The 15036-nt window shown below is 39.2% G+C and overlaps 1 protein-coding gene across 1 annotated transcript in view; it reads left to right on the forward strand.

Annotated features, from left to right (window-relative positions):
• ADCY5 (adenylate cyclase 5) overlaps positions 1-15036 on the forward strand; it is a 220499-nt gene that overhangs the window by 161258 nt on the left and 44205 nt on the right. Inside the window, exons 6-8 of the mRNA XM_061370062.1 lie at positions 1673-1831; positions 2889-3030; positions 12649-12789. Coding sequence (XP_061226046.1) covers positions 1673-1831; positions 2889-3030; positions 12649-12789 — 442 coding nt within the window. The remainder of the gene's footprint in view (positions 1-1672; positions 1832-2888; positions 3031-12648; positions 12790-15036) is intronic.

Raw genomic sequence — 15036 nt, forward strand, 5'->3', positions numbered from 1 at the left:
AGGGAGTGTTACCCCAGATCAGAAAGATAGAATTATATTCACTGTACTGCTGGTATAAATGAGCTAAAAAAAAAAAAAAGGAAGGTAACAAGGGATATTTCATTTGTCTATGAAGGATAACCAAACTCATTTGTTTGCTGCAAAGTCTAAGGGAAGTCACCTTCTCATCAAGAACTCTGCTGGGAGAAGTTCTCTGATCTTGTGTCACTAACTTGTCAGTGGCTTGGCAGAGGATGCAGTAGGGTTTATAGCACTCATGCAACATGTTTTTCCTTCCTGCCCAGTGTTATACCCACACTGCAGCTGCTGCTGCCCTTGCAAGGTTTATGGCTGCAGCTGCATTTTTATTACCCCAGTTCTTATTACTTTCCTAAGTGTCATGATTAGAACTCTTTCAGTTTGTAAGCCTGTGGCATCTTACCCATATGCAGCTTCCCTTCCCTGTTAGAGAATCTGCTGCTTGTTAATAAAAATGATGAATGTCATTTAAGTGAGTAGGTAATAAAATGTAAGATAGAGATTGTAAGGAAAAAGAACTGTAAGAGGGCAAGAGCTGTTTCAGAAGGAGTCATCTTGAACAGTCTTTTAAAGGGCCTATTACATTGTGAAGAGTGAACTAGAGTCCAGAATTGGTCTATCATTAATCCATTAATCTTTCTTTTCATTAATAACCAAAGTATAAATATTAGGTCTGTGTTCATGTCAGGAAGTTGGGAGGACTTACCCATCCACAAGATGTTATCTAGAAAGGACCAGATGAACCTGAAAACCAAAGAGGTTGAAATCTGATAGATTTGTACTGCAAGGAACTAATAAAGGAAAGGACTGTACTATGTGATGTAGGTGAATTTGCCTGTGAAACATGGACATTCTGGGAATGATGTGATCAGCAGTAACGAGAAGCAGAGTTGTTCCAATGGTCTCATCAAGACTTTCCCCTACCCACATTCCTAAATATATTTTTCATGTGAACAGCTCTTGAAGTTAACTTTTGCCCTAAAAGGGCAAAACCCACAAAGTATTTCAGCAGTCATTTTGGGAGTAAGCAGAGCATCCAAAACCTCATTAAAATCAGAGCTGGGAGTATCTGTAGCTGCCTGTTTGGACTGACTCTAATAGATGTGGTTCTCTGGTTTTGCTGCTCTGACTGCAGCTGTAAGCCCTATTCAAGCTTTCCAGCTGCAGTGGGGTATTTCACATACATATCATATTTCATCCATGGAAGAGCTGATGCTTGGTGCCATACACATAAATTAAGATCCCTGAAATAATTTCCTTTTTTGCTTTGCAGCATGCACCTCCTAATGAGGCTAAATGCTGGCAGGTTATGTCCAGCTTTGGTATGGAAATCAGAGGCCAGCACTTTATTCCCTGTGCTGCCTGAAAGATTTTTTTTTCATAAGTTAACTTGACTGTGAGTTCAGAGTACATGGATTAAGTCCAAGGGCTCCCCTTTCTAACTGGGTCTCTTCTTGACCAGCCGGGCCAACCAAGAGTAGTACACCTGGTCCGGTTTTGTTTGGTTATCCTCTTGATGTGGATGAGAAGCACCATGTGTATGTGTGAATAATTTACGGGTTATTTTGGATTTTGGTGTTCTGGATGCAAGTTTGTGCCACCAACTACAACCATGGTTCTTAGGGATGTCCTTTTTTCACATATTTCTTTTCAGACTAGTCCGGGAAGTGACAGGAGTAAATGTTAACATGAGAGTTGGAATCCACAGTGGGAGAGTTCATTGTGGGGTCTTGGGCCTTAGGAAGTGGCAGTTTGATGTGTGGTCCAACGACGTTACGCTAGCCAACCACATGGAAGCAGGGGGCAAAGCTGGGTAAGTTTCTTCATCAAAGCTTTCTTGTTAATCCACATGTTGTTTTGTGTCTGACATGTCACAGTGAGGAGGTGAAGTGGAAGACAGAGGTAAAATGAATTGCAGATATAGTGTTTTAAGCATGTACAAATGTTACCAAGGTTATTCTGTTCCATGTGTATATGTCACTGGTTACAGAAAGTCTACAAAATCCCAAATTGGGCATATTCTTCTGTGGTAAGAACTGAATTCCTTCTCTGGGAAACAAAATTGATAGATGCAACAGAAATCAGCAGTTCTGTGCAAATATTAGAAGAGCTGGTCATGGTTACAAAGAGGTGTGACTATGTTAACAGTGTTTGCTGGACAGCATCCCAGCTATCTATGGATATTAGAATCATAGAATAGAATAGAATAGAATCACATTGTATGAATATCCATATGTATGAATATGTATTGTCTGAAGTGTTGTTTCAGACCAGCTTTTTGTTTTGAATCATTCCTGTGAGGGAGCAGAATTGGTCCTTGTTTCACCACTTTATGGACCATCTGAGTTGCTGCCAAGTTGACTCTGTAAGATAATTTTTCTATGTGCCTTTCCATCTTTTCTCTGCTTTGGAAGAAAGCATAAAACTGTGATACTTGATGGGATACCTTTACAAGGTACTCTTGTGCCACAGTGATTAATGTGATGCAACAAAAAAGATAAATACTTCAGTATATACATTTGTCCGCTGAGTTGACAAGTCCTTGTGAAGGACCTGTCTTTGCCAAAAATATGTATCTGCTGTATGTTAGAGCAAAATGAATGAGTGCTTTATATCTAAGGAGGTGCTTATAAATCTATGTGTAAGATGTTTAATATGAACACCTCTCTCTCTAAGAAGATAGCTCCTGGCCTGCTTTCTTTGAAATAAATGAAACTCCCATACTACATACTTAAGTGGCATGGCTAAATAAATGGGGATTTATTGCTTGTTTGTTCCAGTACATTGAACCTGTCACTGAGAGAAACTGACTTTTTAGGTGACAACTTTTCAGAGCCTACAAAACTGGCTTGTCTCTTGTCTCATTCAAGGCGCATCCACATAACAAAAGCAACCCTGAACTATCTCAATGGAGACTATGAGGTGGAGCTGGGCTTTGGAGGAGAACGCAACGCTTATCTCAAAGAGCACAGCATTGAGACCTTCTTGATTGTACGGTGCAGCCAGAAACGGGTAAGACCAAACAGACTAATGCAGTTTTAGACATGTTTAATAACTAGATAGTCTTCAACTCACCAAAGAAGAGTGAACACCAGCCTTTTTAGGTGTGTGGGTTGACTGCATGACAAAAATTCCTGTTTCTCTCTCCTCTTCCTGAACTTTTGATTGCATAGAAGAGAGTGTAGGCACCTTCTGCATAAGGTTTCTGCAATAAGTACTTTCTAATTTTATCAAAGAAACTCTCCTGAGTTTTCAAATCATGTTGAAGAATGTTTTTAGTATAAATATGTATTTGTCAATTAAATTTGATACTTGTACAAGTTCCTAAAGCAATAGATTAAAGTCACAAAGATTTCTGTCAGATTACAGTCAGAGGTGGTTTTGTCCACCTGCTCACCATTATTGCCATGACCATAAAGATTAGAGCAGTTCTTAGCATTACTTTTCAGCCTCTGTTTCTGAAGATGGGAAAATCTGGCCCACTGTAATGATGAATGTGTCAGTGGGATGAGATCATACTTACTACTGTGACACAGGTCAGGCTGCACAAAATAAGGCTATCTGGGCATTACTGACTTGAACGTGAGTCAATCAAACTCAAGTGGACTTTAGCCCATACATCATCTTTATGTGATACTGCCAATAAAATAAAATAGGTTGGCATTATCACTAGTTTGTATTCTTTTAAATAATGGTAGACTGTAATATTAGAAAATTATCTTTTGAATCATCTAGTTGAGTCTATCCAATAATATTTCTCTAAGTAATTTCTGTACTATAGACACTACTTTCCTAGGGCCTGAGTTGAAAATAATTTCAAATCTAATTGAAATTCATTTCTAAGTCTAAAACCAACTAAACCTTCCCACAGCAGTAAATATGACTACCATAAGATAAAATGAATTAGTGTTAGTGACATGTTCCAGTAGCATGGTTGATTTAAATAACACTAACACCTATACAGATGAGTGTTGCCTCATTTCCTGAGAGAATGGATGCCTTGAATCTCCTTAATGGATATTATGTAAAAAATCTCTAAGAAAATCCTGTATCATCTGCTAAAGAGAGATGATGTTTTGGTTTCTATTTGCTCATAAGATAAATCTCATTAACAATTGTCAATCTTCAAAAGAGGATTAGAGCTTGCAGTGCAAGTTTATTGTTTTCTAAGCTGGTCTGTCAGTGGGCCAGCTGATGTTTATACCTAAACCACTTTTTGCTGGGAAGATTTAAGAACATAAACCAAAATACTCTTACGGCCAGGTCCCATCTCCTGGGGTAGAGAAGCTATACCAGCTTCTTAAATCATGCACTCACCAAGCTGTATGCATGGAGAGCTGAAGATTTCACTGGAGTGAAGAAGAAAAACCAAGATCAGGGTTCTGATCCTTGCCGGTTTAGACAAAAACTCAAAAACAGAGACACAGAGCACTTGGGACTTGGTTTTCACTTTTGAGCACAAACCTGTCTTTTGACTAGGAGACTGGACATAGACTCAGGAGAGATGTGGATTCCATTCTAGACATAGATCTTGAGGAACTTGCATCTCTGTGCTTTCATTTGCCATGGTAAACTAAAATGGGGTTTTCCTCCTCATTCTTTCACTGCTTTATATGTATTTATTGCAGCTCTGTTACACAGTGTAGCTCTTAGCCCAAGTCTCTAGGCACTACTATAATGCTGCTCTAACATGATACATCCCACAGTAGCTAACAGTTGGGATACGCACCTGCTCTCTGTAGTTATTGTGCTAAATTGAAACGTAAAGAAACTGCTAGCCAAAGTTAAGGATATTAGTGTTTAGAGTTGAGGGGCTCCTGCTTTGCCCATACTGCTGTAAGTTGCTTGTTCCCATAGTCACTTTCTATTCCTTTGTGAACAAAGTTCTGTCCCTCTTTAAAAAATCATTTTCACTTAATATGAAGATCAGAAGTGAGAAAAACTTTCTGCCATACTCAGTCAGTCTTGAGTATTTTGCCTGATGATAGGCAAAGTTCTAGCGCTTCACTTTTTCCTTCCATTTCTGCTTGATTTTAATTACTTCCTGTGAGGTATTTAGCCAGGTTTTCACTTCTGTCTGTTCCAGTAAGGCCATAAAATGTGCACCTAACTTAGTAATGCGTTCCTGTGAATCGTGTCTGGGTTCCTGCTACCCTCACATAAGGCACAGGATTTGCACTGACCCAAGAGCAGAGGCATAGTTGATCCAAGTAGCTGTTTGCCTGAGCTATTCCTCGTTTCACACAGGCAGACTTGAATTATCTGAATACCTGGTCCATTAGTCCCATAGCCATCAAAATCAAACAATACCGGGAGTTATGATGAATGCATGAAATGTGACGGCATCTGTTCCATACCCTTTCTGCTTAGTCTTGCCATGGGGAGCTATAACTTTGAATTTCCTGTCTTTTTTTGTTTATTTGACTTTTTCAACGTATTTATGTCATTTCTTTGGCACAGAGTAAATGGGAGGAATATTTATATAGTAGTTTTGTTCCAGGAACTCCAACTTGCTCTCCCTTGAAAATAGTTTTTTTTCTTTCTTAAGGATGCTGTTAACTGGAATATATTTAGTTGAGTTTCAGGGGGGGGAAAAAAGCTATATTCTGATCAGTCAGCCTTTAAATAACTCCACTAGAGCTGAAAATGTAAGTCAGTTTTCTGTCTGGCACACAGAGAGTTGCTTTGTATTGAAAGAGTGTAAACTGTGAGGTTTTAAAATACAGTCTGTTTAGGTTTCTCTCTCCTCATCTTTACCTCCAGATCCACTTCCACCTTTCTGTTTGCTCTGTCCTGTGATGATGCTGCTCTTGTGGGTGAGCACTTGCTTGTGAAGAAGGCAGTGCTCAGATACCCCACAGAGCAGTACAGGAGTGATTTTATTATCACAGGGTTGTGTTCCCCTAGATAAATTTTTTTGTGGGTTTTTTTTTAAAGCATAGATCCAAAGTTCCAAATTTGTTTTCCTTGTGTTTGTTTTCAATTCCTTAAGCCAGGATTTTGATAATTAAAATACAAACCAGTTTAAACTCTGTGAGATACAAAGGGTGCCATGCATTTCATTGTAGTGTGGATGTGTGTGTGTGTGTGTGTATATATATATGTATACATACGTATATACTTATGTACACATACATATGTAAGTATATATGCATATATAAAGTCATCCTTGACATAAAATTACCATGCTCCACCATAAAGGTCTGTTGAATCTTTTGCTGTGGTATGTTTTCTCCCATTAGAGCTAACAGTGAGCTGCTCTAAAACTTGGTTGCTCTGGATGTCTGGTGTCTGCTGTCAGCAATTGTATCCCCTCTCTCCCTCTCAACCTTTTTTTCTCCTAAGACAAACTCTTCTAATGTCTGCTCACAATGAAGAAAAGACAAGTGCAAGCTCTTACAGCAAGCTTTTAATTTTTGTGATCACCAAAGGAAACATTTACTTTTGGCACAGTTGCATTATCTTGGTGTTTGATACTTATTCTGTGATGAACTAATGTGATTCCCGATAATGAATTTAATCTCTAAGTGGACGATCATGCATTTTGTGCACTCGAATCTCTCAGGTCCCATTACTACTATGTTAACCCTCAAGCACTGGGTGCTAGTGCTCCTTTTTTAATTACCTATCGAATACTACCTCTGCTTCTCTCATTAGCAAAGTCTGTCACTGCTACACTTGGTGCCAGTTGTGGTAAGAAAAAAATAAAATAAAATCAACCCTGAGACTAATCATTGAGTAACTCCACTAATAACTTCCATCCAGCCTAATACCTCTTCTTTCAAAACCATCTCTTGCCATTTTGCTGGAAAACCAGCTCTTTGCCCAGCTTCATATTCCTCATCTGTTTTAGACATTGATCTCCAGCACAGTACTCTGTCAAATGCTCTATGGGAAAAAAACAAGCTACAGTGAGGGCTACTGTATTTTTTTTCTTGTTTAGAATAACTTGGATACTGTCAAAGCTCTTAATCCAAGCCCAGCATTTGCTACTCTACAAGTTCTGTCATGATCCCTGACTAAATAGTTATTAAAGTATCTGTTACCAGAACTGAAATTGCAGTTGGCAGTTTTGCACTGATGTGGGTTAGAGGTTGTCCTTCTGACTTCAGCACATCACACTTAATTTTTGCTTCCAGCTTAGTCATTTTTTCCATTTATAAACCTATGCTTATGATCCCTCTTTCCTTTTGCCTCTACTGTGGCAGCAGTGATTATCTAAAGGGAAGTAATCTGTTCTTTCAGTTATTCCTTCTAGTTCCCTCTAGAGTAATGTAGATTTTTAAGGTTTTATTATCCCTCTATGACACAGGGTGACTTACACTTGCTGACTTCTGTGCTCATCAGCTATTTTTCACATTCAGTTGTTTCTAATGGACTTAATACCTTAGCATGAAAGAAATTAATCTATATTAGTGTAGAGAAATGAATCTATATTAGTCTAGAGAACAGGTGACTGAGAGGGGATCTTATTAGTGCATATAAATATCTCAAAGGCATGTGCCAGGAGGATGGTGCCAGACTCTTTTCAGTGGTGCCCAGTGACAGGACAGGGAGCAATGCCATAAACCGAAACACAAGAAGTTTCACTTTAACGTGAAGAAGAACTTCTTTACATTGAGGTTGGCAGAGCACTGGAACAGGCTGCCAGGGAGCTTGTGGAGTCTCTCTCTCTGGAGACATTCAAAACCCACCTGGATATCTTCCTGTGTAACCTGCTGTAGGTGGCCCTGCCTTGGCTGTGGGGTTGGACTGGATGATCTCTAGAGACCCATCCCCACCCTAATGATTCTGTGATTCTGTGAAATACAGGATTTCTCTGAGGAGATCTTTGCCTTTCATCCATTAGTGGTTTTGCATCTTCATTCATTATCTGAAAGTCTGTGTTTCCAGATAAACAGTGAAATACTAGCTAGAATTACTGATATTATTACCCAAATCCTTACTGATTCTCAAACTTAACTCTGAAGCATTGTAGTGAACTACCCAGCATTACTCAGTACAATGTCTCTATCCTTCTGCAGTGTTGTTTTATTCTTGTTATACTTCTTTTTAAGTTTACCCTGCAGTCTGTACACAGCCCTGTACCTCCACCTCCACAGCTTTTATATCTGTCCTCCTGCATTTTATTCAAAACATCTGTCGTGGTTGTTACTGCTGTCCTATCACATCCCTGCTATTTTTACAATACTCAGTTTAATTATTGTAGTATCCAGTAGACCCAGCTCTTGTGCTGCCCAGGTTTCTGGAGTTTGTACAGGAGCATATCGTTTGGTGGTTATTGGCAACTTTTTGCTCTTCTTTGAGATCAGGTGCTGCCCTGATTTGCAGAACCATCACAGCTACTCTTCTCACCACTTCTAATCATTGGTAAAAGCCTCACTCTGAGAAGGGTAGAAAAGTATGTGTTTGGAAGGGTGGGAAGCAGACCTAAATGTCTATAAACCTATAGGAAGTAGGTTTTCAGCTAATTTTAATGTCCTCAACATTGTGAAAAGTGTGGGAAAATGCTTTGCTTTGAACGCAAATAGAAATAAAATGTGACTGTCAACAGATGAGCAATAATGATGACAGAACACAGTGCAGAGTGCACAAAGTTGGTAAATTGAACAAATGTTAATATTTTTTTCTAATGTCTTTCAATTGCAATAGACATGGGTGTTTCTTTTAACAACAGCAGGTACACAACTGTTTCAGAAAGGATTGTTGATAGTGGCCTTAAAACAGCTCAATAAAACATTGGCTGCAACTCCTAGAAAAACAATTCTCATTCTTTTCAAAATAGTGTCCTGGAACTCCATCCAGCTGAAGAAACAAAATGGTCCTTTAAATATTGTGCATGTGATCACCCTAAAACACAATCGGTCTGATGTGACAATTCCTCAATTTAACAAATTTAATAACAGCTCAGCAGGGTTCCACTACTGTAGATTTATGAAGGCAATGGTTTGGAGCAAGTAACACTGCAAGAACCATTATTCACATGTCAGTAAGACTTGAAGACTATTTAAAGAATAATATGTAGCTAAATCTGTAATGGCTGATCCATGCTAGATTTCCCTGCTTTCTTGCACTGATAGTGATCAATATGTTGGAAAATTCTATCGCACACTAACCAGGCATTCTTGATACAATTGATAAGTACAAGAAAACCCCAGCAATTTCTGCAGTTTTGCCGTAGCATTGCTTTAGCTCAGTGTGTGGGAACTGGTGGTGGGAACACTATTGTGTTTTATTAAACCCCTGGGAATAAGATTTACAGTCTCTTTGTGAGTTTGGATTTGAAAAGTTCCCACAACAGCTTTCTGGAGTTTAACCACTTTAAATCTGAAAATCTCAGTGCTGTCAGAACCTTTTGCACCTGCTCCTGTTGTTGGTAATACCTGTAATAAGTAGGGCTGAAAGGTACTATCATCTGCTTTTCTTCAGTCTTCTTTCCAGTTTTATTATGTCTTAGGTAGCCCTGTGTGCAAGCGTTCTTCATGTTGTCATTTAGTCAAGAAGAAACAGAGGAGAGATGCTCATAAATTTCCTCAGAGGAGCTGTGATCATTCTAATTCTTCATTTTTAGGGTTTGTTATTGTTATTACCTACCAAACGTGATTTTTCAGAAAATAAATTAGCTCAACTTTTTAAAGTATCAGGTTTAAAACAATGTTTTTGAATAAGTATTGATGTTAACAACAAAGCCCTATTGTTCAAGATAATATAGTGCGATGTGGGAAACCAAAAATCCACTATGCTTTGTGTATATGTGTTTTAATCTGATCGGAAACATTGTTCACAATCCAGTGGAAAAGTTCTACAGGGAGTGGGGGGAATACTGCCAGAATTCATGTAGCCATGAAAATTTATGGTGCCTGACATCATGGTTAGAAATGATCTCAGAAGTATGCACTTATTTACCCATTTGTCCCACCCTTACCTCAACCCAGATGTGTCAGTAAACATGTATGAGGTCTTTTCTTCCCTTGAAATTAATGAAGTGATGCTTCAGAGTCACCAGCGCTAACAGCAGGTAGAAGAATCACTCACTGGCCAAAAAGGGTTAGTATGTCTGCTTGGATTTTTGGTATTAAGGCTTTTCTCAAATTCTAACCAAATTTACTAACTCATGGGGGGAAACCTGTTCTATGTATTTTTTGCCATCTGTTAATGTTAAAGGCATTTGTAATGTAATCAAATAGCTTTTCTTTATAGGTCCCTAGACTAGCTTCAGCGTCTGGGGTTTTTTTGCCTTTGGTTGAAAACTCTTCACTAAGTTGTAATAAAACGTTCTGACAGTGTCACTTCTATTATTGAAAACAATATATATTTCCTTGGAGATGATGAAACTGTATTTCCTACCAGTTTTCTGGCATCACATCACAGAAGAAAGAAGCATAACTATGAAAAAGATTGCATAACTGAAAAAAAACCCACCCAGAAAACACAAGAAATTTCTACAAGTGATGGCAGAGAACGTAAAGAGCAGTGACTTAAAAAAACGGAAACCTCAAACCAACTCAAATCTGGACATCAGTGTTGCATCGCATTGGTGTATTTTTAGAAACATTTAAAACGCAGCTCCCTGAGGTTATCCAGGGGCTCTGTCATGATTGCTCATGTGAAATTCAACTGGTGCCAAGTTGCAGAGTTTTCAGCTCTTGCAGATGAAAGGTGTTGGGTTCAGTGAAGGGAAGAGGCAATGTGGGAGGCATTTACTGGTCCTGGAGGAGTGCAATGTGGGGGCACACACTGTTCTCCCCAGAAAATATCCCGGGGAGCTGACAGCTCCCTTAGGTTTGCTCCCACTGAGTTTCCTTGAGATCCTACACTTGTCATCCCAGTGGAGTGGCGAAAGATCTTTGCCCCTGGCGCAGAGCTGTGGTGATCACTGCTCCTTACTGTCACAGGGCCAGTCAGGTGTCCAGCACAGGGCTTCTGTTGCAAGTGGTGCTACAAGTCTCCCCAAAAAGTAGCCATGGAGCCTGCAGCATTACATTCCCAGCAATGTTTGGTGCCTGCGTGGTAAGCTCATGGTCTCATGGGAAATGTTGTCATCATAGCTGTCTCTTTTTTTGCAAGACAAGAGATGATGGTTTCCCATGCTTGTCAATCAGGCAGCTTTCCCAGCACTGAATCTTAGCAAGCTTTTTTAAAATTCTTTAGAAAAATAATTTAAGGCAACATTGCACTTGACATTTAACTCTCTGGTTACCATGGAAATAACACCAGCTATTGTGCAAACCCCTGACAGGCACAATTTACAGTGAATAGTGAGGAATCTAAATAAATAGGTAGGGAAAACAAACTCCAGGCAATAAAAGATGCGGACCTACCTGTGTAGTCATGAAAGATTTGAACCAAGGTTCTGGAGTTTGAAACAACTGGTGCTTTCTTTTTAAATTATTCAGTTCTCTGAATACTTTCTGAAGTATAAAATTTATGTCTAATTTTTTTTAGTAATCTCCTGTAAGCAGCAACTTTCTTGAAAAAAGTTAATCTCCAGTAATAACCAACCAAGTTGCAGCTATTTCTACTGTCTGAATTTCCAGCCTTGCCAGAGTTTCTCTTCTAAGCAAGGATGTAATAATTGCCACACCTCTGCCTTCCCAGTCAGTACAGATAAATCTCACAGTCCTCACTGAGCATGTCTTCGCTGCAGTCCTTGCTGAAGAAGATTTTAAAGGGTTTGATCTTGTGCAATAAACTCCTGTCTTTCCGTAGAACACATTCCACATGGAAACCTGCCTGTCTTTTTAGCTAGAGAATATATTCAAAATCGGGCACTAACCAGCCTGTTGTTTAACCTAGCTACATGCTGCTTTTCTGTGCTCTTGTAACTGGCATTGAGTTAGGATTAAATCTTTCCAACAGATCCTGTGCAAGTTTGCGGTAAGCTCCAGTTACAACCAAGATTCAAAACCAGCTCTAATAACAAAGCCAAGGACTTTGTCCTAACTTCAGGAAAGTTCGTGGCAATGAAAATTTGCAGCTAGCATTAGGGTACAGGAGACCATTTTCTCACACTCTGCAACACCACTACCCTTAACAAATGCACAGTTAAGTTGTTTGCAAGATTTACATGCTTTTCTTAGCATGCCTGCGAAGGTGCTCTTGCAAGTGTTGAAAATCATTTGCCTGTACTCATGGGGAAAGGTTTCCTTCATTCCCATAGCTTCAAGGATCTCCAAGGCTCCTGTTCTTCAACCAGATCACTCTGTGCAACGTTTCTCTTGCAGACACACCAGCCTGCTGGGTTGTTTTTTTGAAGACCCTCTAGTTAGTACCTCAACTTGGAACTGCTGTTTCCTATCAGAAATTATTCAGTTGGATCCAGTTTACTGAAAAAGAAAACAGATGTCTCCATTTTGGAATGCTTCTTGTGTTTGCGCAGCTTATGGTAGTTATTCAGAACAAGCAAAGAAGTAAAATGGTGGGACACCACTTAGGGGCAAGTATTCCAAAAAACTGGAAGAAAAAGAAGTGGTTGATAGGGACTGCTTCTGATCAGCAGCCACTTCATAAGGTTCAAGGCACAGAGCCAGCTTCTGGAGTGAGAGATCAGAGGTGAGAGATGGTTGGAGAATGACTGCCATGTAAACACTTCCAAATTTATTCTGCATTTCTCTCTTGTTTGTATTTCAGAAAGATGAGAAAGCCACGATAGCCAAGATGAACCGTCAGCGTGCTAATTCCATCAGCCACAACCCACCACACTGGGGTGTTGACCGGCCTTTTTATAACCACCTTGGACCTCACCAGGTCTCCAAGGAGATGAAGAGAATGGTAATGGCTTGTTTTATGGACATTAATTTATTTTCTATTTGGTACATCATTATATATCTCTCCCTACTTTGTCTGATAGGTTTTGCAGCCCTGAGGGTGTTTTCCAAATGGGGGTGGTAAATTCTAATTTGACTCCAGAAATAATAATAATAATTGGTACATCTGGAGGTGAGTGATCACGAGATGAGGTGCAGAGCTGTTTGAGAGAAGGGAGGCTGAATGGCACAAAGAAGGCTCTTTTGTCTGATTTGCCCCACGTTCTGAAAACTTGTCCAGGCTGTGTGAGAAAACGTGATTAGCTGCAAAAATTGCTCAGTAACCCAAGCGTTCAAACAGCAGCTGACATACATTTGTACTAGATCATTACAGATTTCAGCACCTGCAAAGTTTTCTTGCTTGCAAGAACAGCTTGCCAGATGCTGTTCACCTTCTATGAGCTACGTGCCTATACATACTGATGGATTGCCAGGAATCACACCACTGTGTTTAACTCTTGAGAATACATTTTCATGTATATGGTTTAACAGGCCTAAGGTAGCAGGCATCTTAATTTCTTGCTATACCTTTCAGTCTTCCTAAATTAAAATGAAAAAAAGCTAGTTACTAATAGAATTGGATGAAGAGGCTTATATTACTTGAAGTTGTAGATGATATCTTTGTTTCCTGCAATGAAGAAGCAGCAAAGACAGTTTCTATTATACTCGGTATTTGTAATAATAAAAATATTTAGCATCTCTACAGCTGCATGCATAATCAGTTTGTTCTATGACCTTACTAATGCTCTTTTGACCCTTCATGCACAGTCAGAAGTGTATATTTGTTACCCGCTTTGCTGCCCATAGTCAAAGCTCTACTCCTGGTCACCAAAGCCTTAAAGTATTCAAAGAACTTTTTAACATGAGATTCACTCCCACAGCTTAAAAATTTTGGCATAACTATAAGCAACTGCATATGGTACCTTCTAATGGGAAATGCCGGCACATTTATTAACAGTTGGAGCTAATATCATTCAATCATAATATTATTTCACAGTGCTAAACCAGATTTCTTAATCTCCGTAGTAATGTTTCTTTCATTTTTCAGATCTCCAAATGAGGGCTTCTGACATAAGAGTACAGATCAGTGGAACTGTGCATTTTTTATGTAGGCTTTTCAATAGAGTGCACTCAATAGGCATGACATTATTAGAAGAGCCTAATCACACTAGCACATAATTATAATTATAAGTTTCTTTGAATAGCTTTTAAGGGGTTCTTGCAGCCTCCTGTTCAGAAACAAGGTGTAAGCATGCCAAATGATATTATGCTTCTTGGTGTTAATTACAGTTTGCCATGTCTAGCTGGTTGTTCAGTTGGAAAAACATAATTATTTATTGAAATACCAAGCTGAGTCCTAAAAACTTCACTGCCCCTCACTTGTAGGAGGAAAAGCTTCTCTCCTGTTGTGTTTTTTTTTTGTTGGTTTGGTTTTTTTTTCTCTCCTTATCTTGAACTTTTCTTGTAATGGAATTTATCTTTTATAAATCCAGCAGCTCAGAAAAATCTTTTCCACTCAATAGGCTTCTGTACTGCCTCTTGTATTAAGCTGTTTTTTGAGAGGCTGATGTTGCATGCATCAGCCTCTTCCTTGAAAGCCAATTTAAACCTGATTCAGAGGTACTACTTTCAACTAGACTTTTTGTTGTTCTTGGGACTGTTTTTTAAAATCTGATACATACACTATTTCTCACTGGTTTATGTTTGAGCCACATTAGTCAAAATGAAAACCTGCTGCTCTCTGTGACCTCAGTCTCCATTTTACCGTCTCCTAGATGGACATTTTATTGATTAGATCATAGGAACAATTTCTTCATCTCCTGTCTCAACTCCTTCTCTCTGTGTTAACTTCTAATTTAAATATTAATTTCTTTGTTCATCTGGCTTTGCACAGTACTTTATTTGCCTGTGATCTCTAACATTGTGTTATATGGATGCTGTGTGTGTTTAAATGCACACACAGTGTGTGTTGGCTACATGCACATGCACACTGTTTGCAGACTGCCTGCTTAGAAATACAGAACACAGAAGGGGAGCAGAACTACAAAGGCTTTTTTCAGTGCTCCTCTGGGATGACATGTCATTGATCTTGGTAAGCTGCACTAGCTTTCAAAGCTCCTGAAAATGTACTCTTTGTTCCACATCACCCACCTTTCCCCGAGACCTCCTGCACGTAATTATATGAAGCCTTTTTGTTGGAAACTAGGAACAT

The sequence above is a fragment of the Neopsephotus bourkii genome, unplaced genomic scaffold, assembly GCF_033783945.1.
Source record: "Neopsephotus bourkii isolate Nb327-2 ecotype Australia unplaced genomic scaffold, CSIRO-AGI_Nbou_v1 NB_1526, whole genome shotgun sequence".
Taxonomy (NCBI): Eukaryota; Metazoa; Chordata; class Aves; order Psittaciformes; family Psittacidae; genus Neopsephotus; species Neopsephotus bourkii.